This window comes from Mustelus asterias, chromosome 6 (genome assembly GCF_964213995.1).
Source record: "Mustelus asterias chromosome 6, sMusAst1.hap1.1, whole genome shotgun sequence".
Classification (NCBI taxonomy): domain Eukaryota; kingdom Metazoa; phylum Chordata; class Chondrichthyes; order Carcharhiniformes; family Triakidae; genus Mustelus; species Mustelus asterias.
This window is the reverse complement of record NC_135806.1, coordinates 118562569-118577283: the sequence shown is the minus strand read 5'-3', so window position 1 is coordinate 118577283 and position 14715 is coordinate 118562569. Positions and strand designations below refer to the sequence as shown.

At 46.0% G+C, this 14715-nt stretch overlaps 1 protein-coding gene across 1 annotated transcript in view; it reads right to left on the bottom strand.

Moving 5' to 3' along the window:
* LOC144495221 (ufm1-specific protease 2-like) overlaps positions 1 to 14715 on the bottom strand; it is a 52305-nt gene that overhangs the window by 37045 nt on the left and 545 nt on the right. Inside the window, exons 2-4 of the mRNA XM_078215289.1 lie at positions 14057 to 14135; positions 5547 to 5730; positions 4129 to 4192 (exon numbers count right to left, since the gene is read on the bottom strand). Of these exons, the coding sequence (XP_078071415.1) occupies positions 4129 to 4192; positions 5547 to 5730; positions 14057 to 14135 (327 nt within the window). The remainder of the gene's footprint in view (positions 1 to 4128; positions 4193 to 5546; positions 5731 to 14056; positions 14136 to 14715) is intronic.

The following is a 14715-nucleotide window of genomic DNA, read 5'->3' as shown; positions in this document are numbered from 1 at the left end:
ACTGTGAAACAGGCTGTGAGGCTGTAGGAATGTTTGTTTGTGTGTGTGTGTGTGTGTGTGCGTGACTAAGTTAATTAGACTGAAGACAGACTGCAATATTTAAATCATAAAATGATTAATTTTAAAAACAGACATTTTGAAGTGGTGATGAGCAAAGATGGGGGCGGGGGGGGGGTGATTCTCCCCCCAAAAATTTAAGAGTCGAATTCGCGTGAAAACTGGAGTAATTCATGCTGTTTTTTTTTCACTGGGAGTTCAGACTAGAATCTCCCACACTCTGTGCACTGCGGAAGTCACCAGCGTGAATATCATAGATTTCAGAGGGGCCTATTCCCGCCCGGGAGGCTGAAAGCAGCGGGCCTCTGCGCATACACAGTGGGCCCAAAGTGTCAGCCCCTGGGTTGTTGGCCAGCTCAGTCGCTGGCCAGCCTGGGACCCACTCAGTGCTGCCCCCGCCAACCTGCCCACAGCCTGATCGCGGTCCATTTGCAGGCCAGCCCTGAGACTCCTGAAACTCCCCGTCCCAGCCCATCCATATCTCCAGCAGCCCCCCACCCCCTTCCACCCCAGCAGTGACAATCCCACCCCTGCCCCCGCCCCCCCCCCCCCCACAGACCCCCACACCCCAGAAGATCCCCCTGCTGACTACCCCCCAGTCGCTGGCCTCCCTCCAGTCCCGACCGGATCCTAATGCAGAGTGGCAGCGGGACCCCCCCCAACCCCCTGCCACCCCCACCCCTACTGATCACCACTAGGCCCCAGCATAGTCTTCCCCCTAGGTCCTGCCCCAATAGTCCCTGTCCCTCTTGGCACTGCCCCAGGCCTGGTGGGCAGTGCCAGGATGCTCCCTGGGCAGGGGCACTTTGCCCCTTGGATAGTGCCAGGGAGCACAGGTTGGCACTGCCAGGGTGCCCATGCCCAGGAGGCACCACCCCTCAGCATCCAACCTCCTGGGGTCCCTGATTCCCCCCCCCCCCCCCCGTTCACTCCAGCGGGGTCGTCCCACTAGTTCCCCGAAAGTGGGGAGCTATAGTAATCCTTGCTGGAGCGAAACACTCTGGCGGGTGGGAGTCACTAGAGGACCCAGAGAATTCAGTCCCAGACCTGTTGATAGTATTTAAATAGTATGTAAAATAATAGCACAGACTCTGCCCTCTCATAACTCAAACCATCAAGTCCCAGTAGCATTCTAGTAAATCTTTTCTGCACTCTTTTTAGTTCTCTATCTCTTTCCTGTACTCCGTCTCATCACTGTTTGAGATCCGACCCACTACGGTGGTGTCCTCAGCAAACTTGAAAATCGAGTTGGAGGGGAATTTAGCCACACAGTCATAGGTGTATAAGGAGTATTGTAAGGGGCTGAGGGCACAGCTTCGTGGGCACCAGTGTTGAGGATGATCGTGGCGAAGTGTTGTTGTCTATCCTTATTGATTGTGGTCTGTGGGTTAGAAAATTCAGGATCCAGTCGCAGAGGGAGGAGCCGAGGCCCAGGCCACGGAGTTTGGAGATGGGTTTTGTAGGAATAATGGTGTTGAAGGCTGAGTTGTAGTTGACAAATAAGAGTCTGACGTATGTCTCTTTGTTATCTACATGTTCCAGAGTTGAGTGCAGGGCCGGGAGATGGTGTCTGCTATTGACCTGTTGTGGTGGCAGGCGAACTGTCGTGGATCCAGGAAATCTGGGAGGCCAGAATTGATTTGTGCCATGACTAACCTTTTGAAGGTGACGGGATATATGGAAGATATGGGAAAGACAGCACTGGTTCTCTGTAGCTGAGTGTCTGCATGGATGACTAGCACAGCACTATCAGGGTAGAGGAGTGATCTGATCAGGAAGTATTTTGCATTTGTCTTTTGTCTTCAGTCTTGAAACTGTGGGAATTTGGAACAATCACATGGTACAGCGCAGTGCATGCTGTCGTAGAAGGAACAGTTGAGAGTTTTGATGTACAGCCAATTGTCATGTACTCAGAATGTCACATCAGTTACTATTCCATTGCAGTTGGCATACCAAGGTAACAATGTTATCATTCTGCAGATCATGGTGAGATCTGAGAGATACATTCAATCTCAGCTGCAGTATCTGTGTAAAATTGTGTGATTATCTGGAACATCTGGGAACTACAACACATAACACACATCCTACCCTGTACGGAGACCCAGTCTAGTATTATGGCAACTAAAAGTTGAATTCCAGGGATAACAACTATTTGGCAGCTACTTTGTGAAGCAGATGAAGTGATGACCCCCTCAAGGGACTATTTGGGTCACTAGGTATAAGACCCAGGATAAGCAGATGTGATATGTGAGAGACTGCTGCCTTTTGTCCTCTCGATAAATAACCACTTTTTTCTTTCTAAATCTAGAAGTGCCATTGGAACTCAGAAAGAAATTCCCAAAATGGTTTGACATTGTATTAAGAAGTGACCCTTTCAGTGACAAGAACAGCAGGGGTGAAACCATAATCAAGCAGGGATGAGAGTAGCCTATTGCACTTGGGGTGCGCTGACGCCCCTGATGATGGACGACACGGTAGCACAGTGGTTAGCACTGCTACCTCACAGCACCAGGGGCCGGGTTCGATTCCTGGCTTGTGTCACTGTGTGCGGAGTCTGCACGTTTTCACCGTGTCTGCGTGGGTTTCCTCAGGGTGCTCCGTGTGGCGACTAGGGGAATTTCACAGTAACTTCCTTGCAGTGTTAATGTAAGCCTTACTTGTGACTAATAAATAAACTTTACGCCTGCGATCATGGTTTGCTCAGGCTAGGGTAGAATAAAGGATCAGGGTAACCAATGAGGTTAAACCAAGGCTTTACCTGATGCAATTTTTTCAAAGCTACCTCGGCCTTTTAGCTAAGATGAAGCTCAGATCAAGCCCGGGACGGGGTGCAGTGCCTCATCCTGTCAGCTTGGATCTTGTTTTCTCTCATTTGGGGACCATGAATTGGATTCAATTCGAATTTGTTTTGTTTGGATTGAATAAAAATTAAACAAAAAGTGAATTAAGTAACTAAAATACACAAAAAAGGCAATATGGTTAGTGAAATAGAGGTACAATGAACATAAAAGTAAATTGTTATGGTCACCTTTAAGAAGTCCTCACCTGCAAGTCAGGGCACTCGAACATTATGTTGTCCATTCATGAGAAAGATACAAGATCAGTGTTTGATCAATTTTGAAACAAGTGATGAAGTTTGCGAAGCCTCCAGTCAGCCCATTTTGTCTCCACAAAATGAAACTGACAATGAATTGGATGCACCAATCTGTGCAGTTGATGCTTGTGGTTTTGAATATTGTTTAATGACAGGCAGTACAGTGGCACAGTGGTTAGCACTGCTGCCTCACACTGCCTGGGACCTGGTTCAATCCCAGCCTCGGGTGACTGTGTGGAGTTTGCACGTTTTCCTAGTTTCTGCGTGGGTTTCCTCCGGGTGCTCCGGTTTCCCCTCTCACTCCAAAGATGTGTGGGTTAGGTGGATTGGCCATGCTAAATTGCCCCTTGGTATCAAGAGGATTAGCAGGGTAACTATGTGTGGCTACGGAGATAGGGTCTGGGTGGGATTGGGGAGAATGCGGGAAGAATGTTCCCGATGTTGTGGAAGTCCAGAACTAGGGGTCACAGTCTAAGAATAAAGAGTAAGCCATTCAGGACTGAGATGAGGAAGAACTTCTTCACTCGGAGAGTTGTGAACCTCTGGAATTCTCTATCACAGAAAGATGTTGAGGTCAGTTCTTTAGATATGTTCAAGAGGGAGCTGGACGTGGCCCTAGCAGCTAAAGGGATCAAGGGGTATGGAGAGAAAGTGGAAGTGGGATACTGAAAGTGCATGATCAGCCATGATCATATTGAATGGTGGTGCAGGCTCATAGGGCCGAATGGCCTACTCCTGCACCTATTTTCGATGTTCCCTACGTTTTTCTATGTTCCCAGTGCAGACTCAATGAGTCAAATGGCCTCCTTCTGCACTGTAGGGATTCTATAAAGACTTGGCAAATTGCCCTCACTGTATATTAGTACTAGAATAGTTTAATTGGCTGCCTTAAGAAACCTTATAAATCTTGCCTCTTCAAAAATATTTGTAAAAGCTAACAATCTTTAAAATCAAACATTATACATGTATACGCTTACCAGAGGTATGATCTTCAATGATTTTTTTTTGGAAAGTTTTTTAAGTAAATCACTGACCTCCACCCTGAAATGAAAATTGTACACTGTGATAAGACAGCACACAAATAAAACCTGACTGGTAGCTGGTAAAACCCAGGTGGGATGCTTTATGAGAACTTTAATGCTCAGGCATTGTATTGCGCATGACAAAGATAAGTTAAGGTCGGGTTTATATTTGTCTCCATTCCTACATTACAACAATGACTACCCAACTGCATTTTAAAAGGATATCATTGGCAGTAAAATGCCTTGGGTCATCCTGAGGTTGTGAAAGGTGCTATATAAGTGGAAACCTTTCTTTCAAATAGATTGACAAAGGCCAATAACTTCCATGGAGAGAAAGAAAATGGAGGTAACATCAAATAGTTATCCAAACATGCCAAGGCTCATGACTACAATCTATGCCTTCACCAATAGTGACAATGAAGATTTTTTAAAATAGACGTGTATACACCATTTAGCTGTCTAGGGGAAGAGTTTAATTTTTACTATGCTCTGCTGCAACACCAATAAAATAAACTAGCTCCAATTTTAATTTTATTCTGTTAAGAGTCCTCCTAGTCTACGATAAATGTATTAGTTTATAGTTTCTTCCGGAGATAAGGTGTGGACTAAGATGTGATTGCAACAAATTAATTTCTAACAAATTCAGGGAGCTCAGAGATGAGTACAATGCAGTTTCTTCACCTTGGGAGTGTGGGGGGGGGGGAAATCTTGTTGAAGTGAGAGGGGTCTCAACCACAAGCTGGAAAGCTGGTGAGATCCCCATGTTGCCTTTTTTCGGGAAGCCCTCTGCATCATGTGCCATTCAGGTACTTGACAGCGCAGCGGCAGGCCTTCCCCCCCCAGATCAAGGACCACAGGAGCCCTTGATCCCAAGAGTCCTGGCCACCGAAAGCTGCCAGCCATTCAGATGTCTGTACTCAGCAGTGCCACCAGCAGCGGCTGCTATGAGTAATGCACCCTCTCCAAGAAGGACACAGGCACAGGTGAGTGAAGGCGAGAAGGGGGTCATGGCGTGGGGGAGTCAGCAGCAAGGGCAGGGGCTGGCTCGCAGACAACCTCCACCTTTCACAATGCACCAGCTGCGTGAGGCAGTGAGCGCCTTTGTGCAAGGGACCTGCCCACCCCGGGAGCCCGCCAAGACAGACTCCAGGGTTTGCTTGTCATGTTCCCTACATGGCTGTCTAATACCAGCAGCGACGGCGTGAGGTTGTTAGTGGGCACTAATTGGCCCATGTTCAAAATGATGTGCACATATGAAAATGTATTACTTGCACCATAAACTTCATTAAATTCCTCGTAGCAACTGTCCTGGCACCAGAAAAATGCACGAGTATAATACTGAGGTATTTAACAGGTTCCATTCTGCTACTTACGTAACGTATTTTAACATGGCTTTGCAGTGAGTATCCTCTTGCAGTTCTGAAGGGTGTGTGCTGGCATGGGTTTTGGGCCACATGTAAAGTGAGCCATCGAGACCACACAGGGCGAAAGTCTGTGAATTTACCTTAGACATCAGCTCATTAATGGCTTCCTTAAAACCTGCTTTAATTCCTTCATCTGATTACAAAGAAGAAAAAGGAGAAGTATGCTATAAAGAAATGCTGTTGATGCCAACATTAATACCTACAGCTTAAATATTCCATTATGCTTCTCTAAGTAATATACCTTCATCCTCATATAGCTATGTAAGTGGCAATTTGATCTTTTGAAAAATTACATGCTTACCAAACTAAAGCAAGTGCTGCTGCAGCAAAATCTAACAAGCACATGTCACAAAATAAGGTCTCTAATTGCGTTCAAATACTTAATCTGTAGAGCGCAAAAATCGGTTTTACGGTGCTGTAAAGCCAGTTTGCAATAGTGCTGTCGAGCCTCCAATGGTGCGGTGCTTTTCGGGACCTGCAATGTCAGGAACATCTTTTGCATATATTTTAATGTCATGCATACTCATTAAAAGGAGTGGTGGCTGGAATCATCCCCCACGCTGGATCAATAGGGCACATCAGCATGCAATTAGGCAGATTATTTCAGAACGATACGTAAGCAATGTGCACCTGGCAACATGCACTTCGCTCGGGACTTTGAGGTCCATTCACCGACCTTGCATCATGCAGCGTTCGTGGCACTTTGGGCTCAGTGCATATTGCTTTCAAAGGGGTTAACGGGCAGGACAAAGCAGCTCGCTTGATTGGCACCACATCCACAAACATCCACTCCTTCCACCACCTACATTCAATGGCAGCAGTGTGTACCATCTACAAGATGCACTGCAGCAATTCACCAAAGATCCTTAGACCGCACCTTCCAAACCCACAACCACTTCCATCTAGAAGGACAAAGGCAGAAGATACATGGAAACACCCCCACCTGCACCCTTCCAAGCCACTCACCATCCTGACTTGGAAATATATCACTGTTCCTTTGCAGTCGCTGGGTCAAAATCCTAGAATTCCCTCCCTAACAGTATTGAACAAAGAACAAAGAAAATTACAACACAGGAACAGGCCCTTTGGCCCTCCAAGCCTGCACCGACCATGCTGCCCGACTTAACTAAAAGCCCCTACCCTTCCGGGGACCATATCCTTTATTCCCATCCTATTCATGTATTTGTCAAGACGCCCCTTAAAAGTCACTACCATATCCGCTTCCACTACCTCCCCCGGCAACGAGTTCCCACCACCCTCTGTGTAAAAAATCTGCCTCGTACATCTCCTTTAAACCTTGCCCCTCGCACCTTAAACCTGTCCCCCCTAGTAATTGACTCTTCCACCCTGAGAAAAAGCTTCTGACTAAACACTCTGTCAATGCCTCTCATAAACTTGTAGACTTCTATCAGGCGGCCCCTCAACCTCCGTCGTTCCAGTGAGAAGAAAGTTTCTCCAACCTCACCTCATAGCTAATGCCCTCCATACCAGGCAACATCCTGGTAAATCTTTTCTGTATCCTCTCTAAAGCCTCCACATCCTTCTGGTAGGGTGGTGACCAGAATTGAACACTATATTCCAAGTGTGGCCTAACTAAGGTTCTATAAAGCTGCAACATGACTTGCCAATTTTTAAACTCAATGCCCCAGCCGATGAAGGCAAGCATGCCGTATGCCTTCTTGACTACCTTCTCCACCCGCATTGCCACTTTCAGTGACCTGTGTACCTGTACACCCAAATCCCTTTGCCAATCAATACTCTTAAGGGTTCTGCCAATTATTGTATATTTCCTATCTGTATTAGACCTTCCAAAATGCATTACCTCACATTTGTCCGGATTAAACTCCATCTGCCATCTCTCCGCCCAAGCCTCCAACTGATCTATATCCTGCTGTATCCTCTGATGGTCCTCATCGCTATCCGCAAATCCACCAACCTTTGTGTCATCCGTGAACTTACTAATCAAACCAGTCACATTTTCCTCCAAATCATTTATATATATTACAAACAGCAAAGATCTCAGCACTGATGCCTGAGGAACGGCACCTGTCACAGCCCTCCATTCAGAAACGCACCCTTCCACTGCTACCCTCTGTCTTCTTTGACCGAGCCAGTTTTGTATCCACCTTGCCAGCTCACTTCTGATCCCATGCGACTTCACCTTCTGCACCAGTCTGCCATGAGGGACCTTGTCAAAGGCCTTACTGAAGTCCATGTAGACAACATCCACTGCCCTACCCTCATCAATCATCTTCGTCACGTCCTCGAAAAACTCGATCAAGTTCGTGAGACACGATCACCCCTTCACAAAACCATGTTGCCTCTCACTAACACGTCCACTTATTTCCAAGTGGGAATAAATCCTGTCTTGAAGAATCCTCTCCAATCATTTCCCTACCACTGATGTAAGGCTCACCGGCCTGTAATTACCTGGATTATTCTTGCTACCCTTCTTAAACAAAGGAACAACATTGGCTATTCTCCAATCTTCTGGGACCTCCCCTGTAGCCAATGAGGATACAAAGATTTCTCTCAAGGCCCCAGCAGTTTCCTCCCTTGCCTCTCTCAGTATTCTGAAGTATATACCATCAGGCCCTGGGGACTTGTCTACCTTAATGTTTCTCAAGAACCCCAATACCTCCTCCTTTTTGATCTCAACATGACTCAAACTATCTACACACCCTTTCCCAGACTCATCATCCACCAAGTCCTTCTCTTTGGTGAATACCGACGCAAAGTACTCATTTAATACCTCGCCCATTTCCTCTGGGGCCATGCATAGATTCTCTCCTTTGTCCTTGAGTGGGCCAACCCTCTCCCTGGCTACCCTCTTGCTCTTTATATATGTATAAAAAGCCTTGGGATATTCCTTAATCCTGCTGGCCAATGAGTCAACCCACAGCACATGGACTACAGATATTCAAGAAGACAATTCACCACCACCTTCTCAAGGGCAACTAGGGATGGGCAAAAGTGCTGGTCAGCCAGCGATGCCCATGTCCCATGAATGAATAAAAAAAACCACACGAGCAATAAGGCAGAGTCATTTCGAGTTGACTGCAGAGCAAGGTTCCTAACTCAGGAAAGGGGCAACAGCCATCTCAGCAATGCAGTATATGGCCAGTAGCATGACAGGGGTCTACAGGGCAAGGCCTGAACTGGGGGAAGTTAGGGCTCACCTACTTGACTGGGGCTGGAGGAGTCTCCAACACAATTACATCAGTGATGTGGGACTAGAATGGGAAGGGGTGAACTGAGGAAGTGCTTCACTTTACATTATTTATCTTGCTAAGACTTTCCTTCTTCCAGTCCAGGAAGAGGAAAGGCATGACAGTCCAGTCTCAGTTGTGTGCAGAATGTTATCCGTAGGGCATGGACATAACATCAATCTAGGGGAGTACTGAGCATGCTGATGGGCTGCAGATGGTATATTCAGTCCAGGGAGGCATCTGCAGCCCATAGACCTGCAAAAGGTAGTGTGGGGACATAGGAAGGTCTCATGGTGGAAAGAGTGGTAGTGTGAAGATTTCTAAACCATACTGTACCAGAGGCCTCAAGATAGTGAGGGGAAAGGTTCACCTGGATCATAGGCGCATCCCCAATCACAATGGGGTCGAGGGTTGAGTGGAGGGATTGAGAGGTGAAGGGGTGAGGGGAACCTCAACATCATGTTCCACCAGGACTTTGGTAGGGATTTCCACACGAGCACAGGGAGGGCTAAGCTGGTCTGGCACTCACCACCATCTTACAAAATGAAGCAATTGAGCAGTAAACAATTTAAATGTGGACAAACTCAGTTGGTGAGTTCTCAGAGAGCCTCTTGGATGATTGGTACATTGCAGTGGGGGAGGGGGTGCTGAGTAAACAGCCACCCTAAAGATATGAGTATTCCCAGATGAAGAGAGATGCACAGTTGAGACAGATTATTAGCCCTTTATTCACAATGCAGGAAATCAGGCAAAGCACTAATGAAGGACATTCATGTGTGGTTAATACTGAGAAGTGGCACAACTCGACCGCTTTGTATTAACCCCTTAGTCACAGTTTCAAAATTCCACAGAGCAAGAAAGGAGTCAGGAGCAACTGGGCAATTCACATGCCTCACATATTGCTTACAATTGTCCCGCTGGCAGGCTCACATGAGAATCCCCAGCCCTCCCCCCTCCCAAATAATCTCAGTTCCTGACTAAATATGTAATGCCAAAGAGCCCAGTAGCTTAACCTAAAGGATAGGGGGAAGAAGAGCCTTGTGATATCGCTAGACTATTAATCCACAAACTCAGCTAATGTTCTGGAGACCTGGGTTCAAATCCTGCCACGGCAGATGGTCGAATTTGAATTCAATAAAAAGAATCTGGAATTAAGAGTCTACTGATGACCACTGAACCATTTTGATTGTCAGAAAAATCCAGCTGGTTCACTAATGTCCTTCAGAGAAGGAAATCTGCCGTCCTTACCTGGTCTGGCCTACATGTGACTCCAGAGCCTCAGCAAAGTGGTTGACTCTCAACTGCCTTCCAAAGGCAACTAAGTGTGGGCAATAAATGCTGGCCAGCCGGCAACGTCCATATCCCACGGATGAATTTAAAAAAAGCTTGAGTAATCTTGAAATGCAACCTACATATACAGGGGGCCTGGAATGTGTTGCCGGGCAAGGTGGTGGAGGCGGACACACTGGGAACGTTTAAGACTTATCTAGACAGCTATATGAATGGAGTGGGAATGGAGGGATACAAAAGAGTGGTCTAGTTTGGACCAGGGAGCGGCGCGGGCTAATTGTTCCTTGTTTCTCGTTTCAAGGCTTCATTCTATGATCATCTTGCTGGTGCCAGTACAGAGCGAGACTGCGGATAGTTGGGAACCTGTCTCGGGGGCAGGGAATTCATATGGTGTTCGTGGAAGTGGAAATGACTAGGGTTGGGAAGCATTTTCCGATCAGGGCCATTGTGATCTCCTGGACTCGTTTCGATTGCCTCAGGGGGTCGGAGAGGAATTTCCCAGATTTCTTTTCCCCATATTGGCCCTGGGGTTTTTCACTCTGGGTTTTCGCCTCTCCCTGGAGATCACATGGTCTGTAATGGGGGGGTGGGGGTGAGTTAATAGGTTGTGATGAACAAAGCATCGTAGCTGTGAGGGACAGCTCGGTGGATAGGATATTGGTATGTAGATAGGCTGGAAAATTGGGCGGGGATCCTGGATTCAGGATTCAATCCTGGACCGGGGAGCGGCGCGGGCTTGGAGGGCCGAAGGGCCTGTTCCTGTGCTGTATTGTTCTTTGTTCTTTGTTTGTTCTTTGTACATTGGGCAGGATTTCAGGGGTGAATATTTGCTTTCACTTTAGCCACAGTGACTCTTTAGTTGACATGAGTAGAAAAAGGACCATTGGAGGCTCATGTCTTTTTCTCATGTATTCTGTAGAGAGGGCTACATTGATTGCTACCTGCAGACACCACAGAAGGAGGAGAAGATAATGATAGCTGGGGTAGTCTTGCCAAAGGGAGGAGCTTCACCCTCATGAACAAGGGGCAGCACAGCTCTCTCCACATGCCAAAGATGAATCTCCCAGAATTGTTGTGTGTAGGTACCTTGCAAGACCTCGGGTGTACAAGACATGCATGTCTTTCCTGCAGATTAGCAAGAGACAGTGTTACTGATGACTCTGCATGTTCAAGGATCTGGTGGTTCACACATGCCACATTCTCCAAGTCTTGGTGCCCCTGGGATTGGGAGGATGTCCACTGCCAGTGCCTGTGAAAGTAACCATGGTCCTAAACTTCGGCGCCAATCGTCCTTTCCAAGGCTCAATGGGGGACCTCTGTGGGATTTCACAAGCTTCCAGGCATAAGTGTATTCAGGTGGTTACAGATGTCCTTTGCATCCGTACACACATTTATGTGCACTTCATGAGAGATCAAGCAAGCCAGGACTGGCCTTCGCAGCAATTTCCGGGTTCCCATGCGTGCAGGGTGCCATCAACTGCATGCATGTGGCCATAAGATCTCCCTAAAAGCTAGCACTACAGTATATCAACTGGAAAGGCTTCCACGTGGTCTGTTACCACAACAAACCAATCCCTAACGTTTGCATGATCCCGGGAGCATCCACGATTCCTATATCATAGGTAGATGGTAGATCTCGGATATCTTCGAGGGACAAAACAGTATCCAAGGTTGACTCCTTGGGCACATGGGTGCCAGCAAACAACATGGCTGAGAACATCCAATGAGACAGATGTGCACATGAAACCCTCATAGCCTCAGGATTACAGGAGGAAGGTGATGAGCAGTAGTGATTATCCTCTCGGACAAATGCCCTCTATCATAGACCCACATGAACACCAGTGTGGCGTCCCTCTCATTTCAACCACCCACTTCACTCTGAGTGTGAATATTTACACATGAGGCTCACATTATCCTGGTCCTTTGAAGAATAATGAGACCTTGGGCGAAGGTGTCCTTTTTGAAATGGGCTGCTCGCCGATGTAGGTTGTCCCGGAATCAGGCGTCTGAAGGTGCTGCCTCTTCTAGTGTCTCTCACGCATCTCATCATTGTGGCAGCCTATAAGAGACAACAGCTGCTCTACTATCCTGGCTGGGCTTGGGCTTGTAACTGTATGTCTTCAATGTGACAAACCTCCTCCAGGAGGCCTAACACCAGAAATTGTATAGTAATTTCTGATATGTCACCTCAAGGGTCAAGCTGAGAGGAACCACTCAGGCATTGGCTGCCAAGGACAGAATGCAGATTTTCTGAGATCAACTTAGACATAACGCAGTCTTCTATGTCGCCTTCTTCTCAATCACATTCACATCGGGCACACGTAGTTAGGGATGCTGGCATGCATTCACCCTCACCATTTTGTGTGGGAGGTGATAGCCCAGTGGTATTATCACTAGACAATTAATCCAGCCAATGTTCTGGGGACCTGGGTTCGAATCCCATCACAGCAAATGGTGGAATTTGAATTCAATAAAGATATCTGGCATTAAGAATATACTGATGACCATGAAAGCATTGTCAATTGTCGGAAAAATCCATATGGTTCATTAATGTCCTTCAAGGAAGGAAATCTGCCGTCCTTACCTGCTCTGGCCTGCATGTGACTCCAGATCCACAGCAAAGAAAGTGGTTGACTCTCAACTGCCCTCTGAAATGGCCTAGCAGGCCACCCAAGGGCAATTAGGGATGCCCAGCGACACCCATGTCCCATGAATGAATTAAAAAATATGGATCAACTGAGGATGGCGAGATTCTAAATGTTTCCTGCCATACATTATAATGCCGTCTCCTGAGCATAAACAGGTTGCCATCATGGGCTGTCTCTTCAGCAGGCTCAGAGATTATGAAGTTGTCAAGATTACATTTACTTGATAATAAAGAAAGATGCTTAACTATATCCTTTCTCCTGTCTAATTGCTTCCCTCAGCATATTATCATGTTACCGTCTGTGCATCCAGAGCTTGCTCTAAGACTCGACTGAAGGCAACATATCGCCATTTACATAGGTGTTAAAAGAGTTCTAAAGAAGTGTCTCCACCCATATTATGAACTACCCTCTCCACAGATGCTGATTGGTGTGTTGTGTGATCCCAGTATTTTCTGCTAAAGGAGTTTAAGATGCTATTACTGCTAATATGCTGAGTTGAAATACTAGAAGGGCAAGCTCAGTGAGTCAGATGGATATTTCGATACTTTTTGTCCTTTACTTTTTATGTTCTTAGGAGCAAGGAGCCTGAATTCCCAACCTCGCCTGTCTTTTTTAGCATTGATCCAGGACCTTGTCAAATGGTCAAAACAATAGCACAGTTAGACACAACCAAGAAAAGTATGTGGAAGTAACAGAAGGACAATCTTCATTCGATTACTATCAGGCAATGTAAGTGCCGGAATGTCCTTCAATTGGAAAAGGCACTAATTGCAAATAACATTTCACAAGAAGCGACATTTCTTTAACTACACAATATGTGACCTAAAATCATTGAATAATAGCTAGCTTGAAGAGACCCAGAACAGGTTTATGGTGCTGGGGAGTAGGTACAGAGGAGATGTCAGGGGTAAGTTTTTCACTCAGAGGGTAGTGGGTGAGTGGAATCGGCTGCCGTCAGTGGTGGTGGAGGCAAACTTGATTGGGTCTTTTAAGAGACTTCTGGATGAGTACATGGGACTTAATAGGATTGAGGGTTATAGGTAAGCCTATATATAAGCCTAGGTAGGTAGGGACATGACCGGCACAACTTGTGGGCCGAAGGGCCTGTTTGTGATGTATAGAGACCCAGAACATCGAATACTCTGAGTTAAAGATAATAAATTCCTCGCACAGAATTTTAGCACACAAAATCATATTGCTCAAGAGGAAATAAAAATTCTAACTATTAAATGCTAGAAAAATCCTGATTGAAAATGTAAAATAGGTTAATGTAAATGTTAAATATATATCTAATAAGCAATTTACTACTCACCATCTGTTTTGCTGATGACTCCTTCCAACTGAACTCCTCCCTTTATTCGAAACAACAAATCTTCATTATCAATTGGCAGCTGAAACAAATTGATTGAAATAAAGTAATTATTCGTCTGTCTAAATAATGTATTAACTCTGCTGTGCATGTTCTATACTTTTTTTCCTACTCCTTCATGGGATGACAGCATCTATTACCAAGCCCTTTTTTAAAATTCTTTCATGGTATGTAGGCATTGCTGGGAAGGCCAGCATTTGCTGTCATCTTTAATTGTCTCCGACAAGGTGGTGATGTGCTGCCTTTTCAAATTGCAGCAGTCTATGTGGTGAAGGTACGCCCACAGTACTGCTGGTAATGGAATTCCAAGATTTAGATCCCATGGCAGTGAAGGAACAGTGTTATCGTTCCAAGTCAGCAAAGCGTGCGGTTTGGAGGAATCTTGCAGGTGGAGATCTTCCCATGTGTTCTAATTTCAGCAGAGAACAATAACATTTTTATTATTGTTTTAAATCCAAAAATCCAAGTATTTACTAAAAGAATGAAGCTACAAGGTTCATTGTTATAATTAAAACATGTTACTGCATAATAATTGAAGAACATGAATACTAATAACTATAAGCTTTCTTAAATAGTCAGTTGCATTAAAGATATTCAAAGTG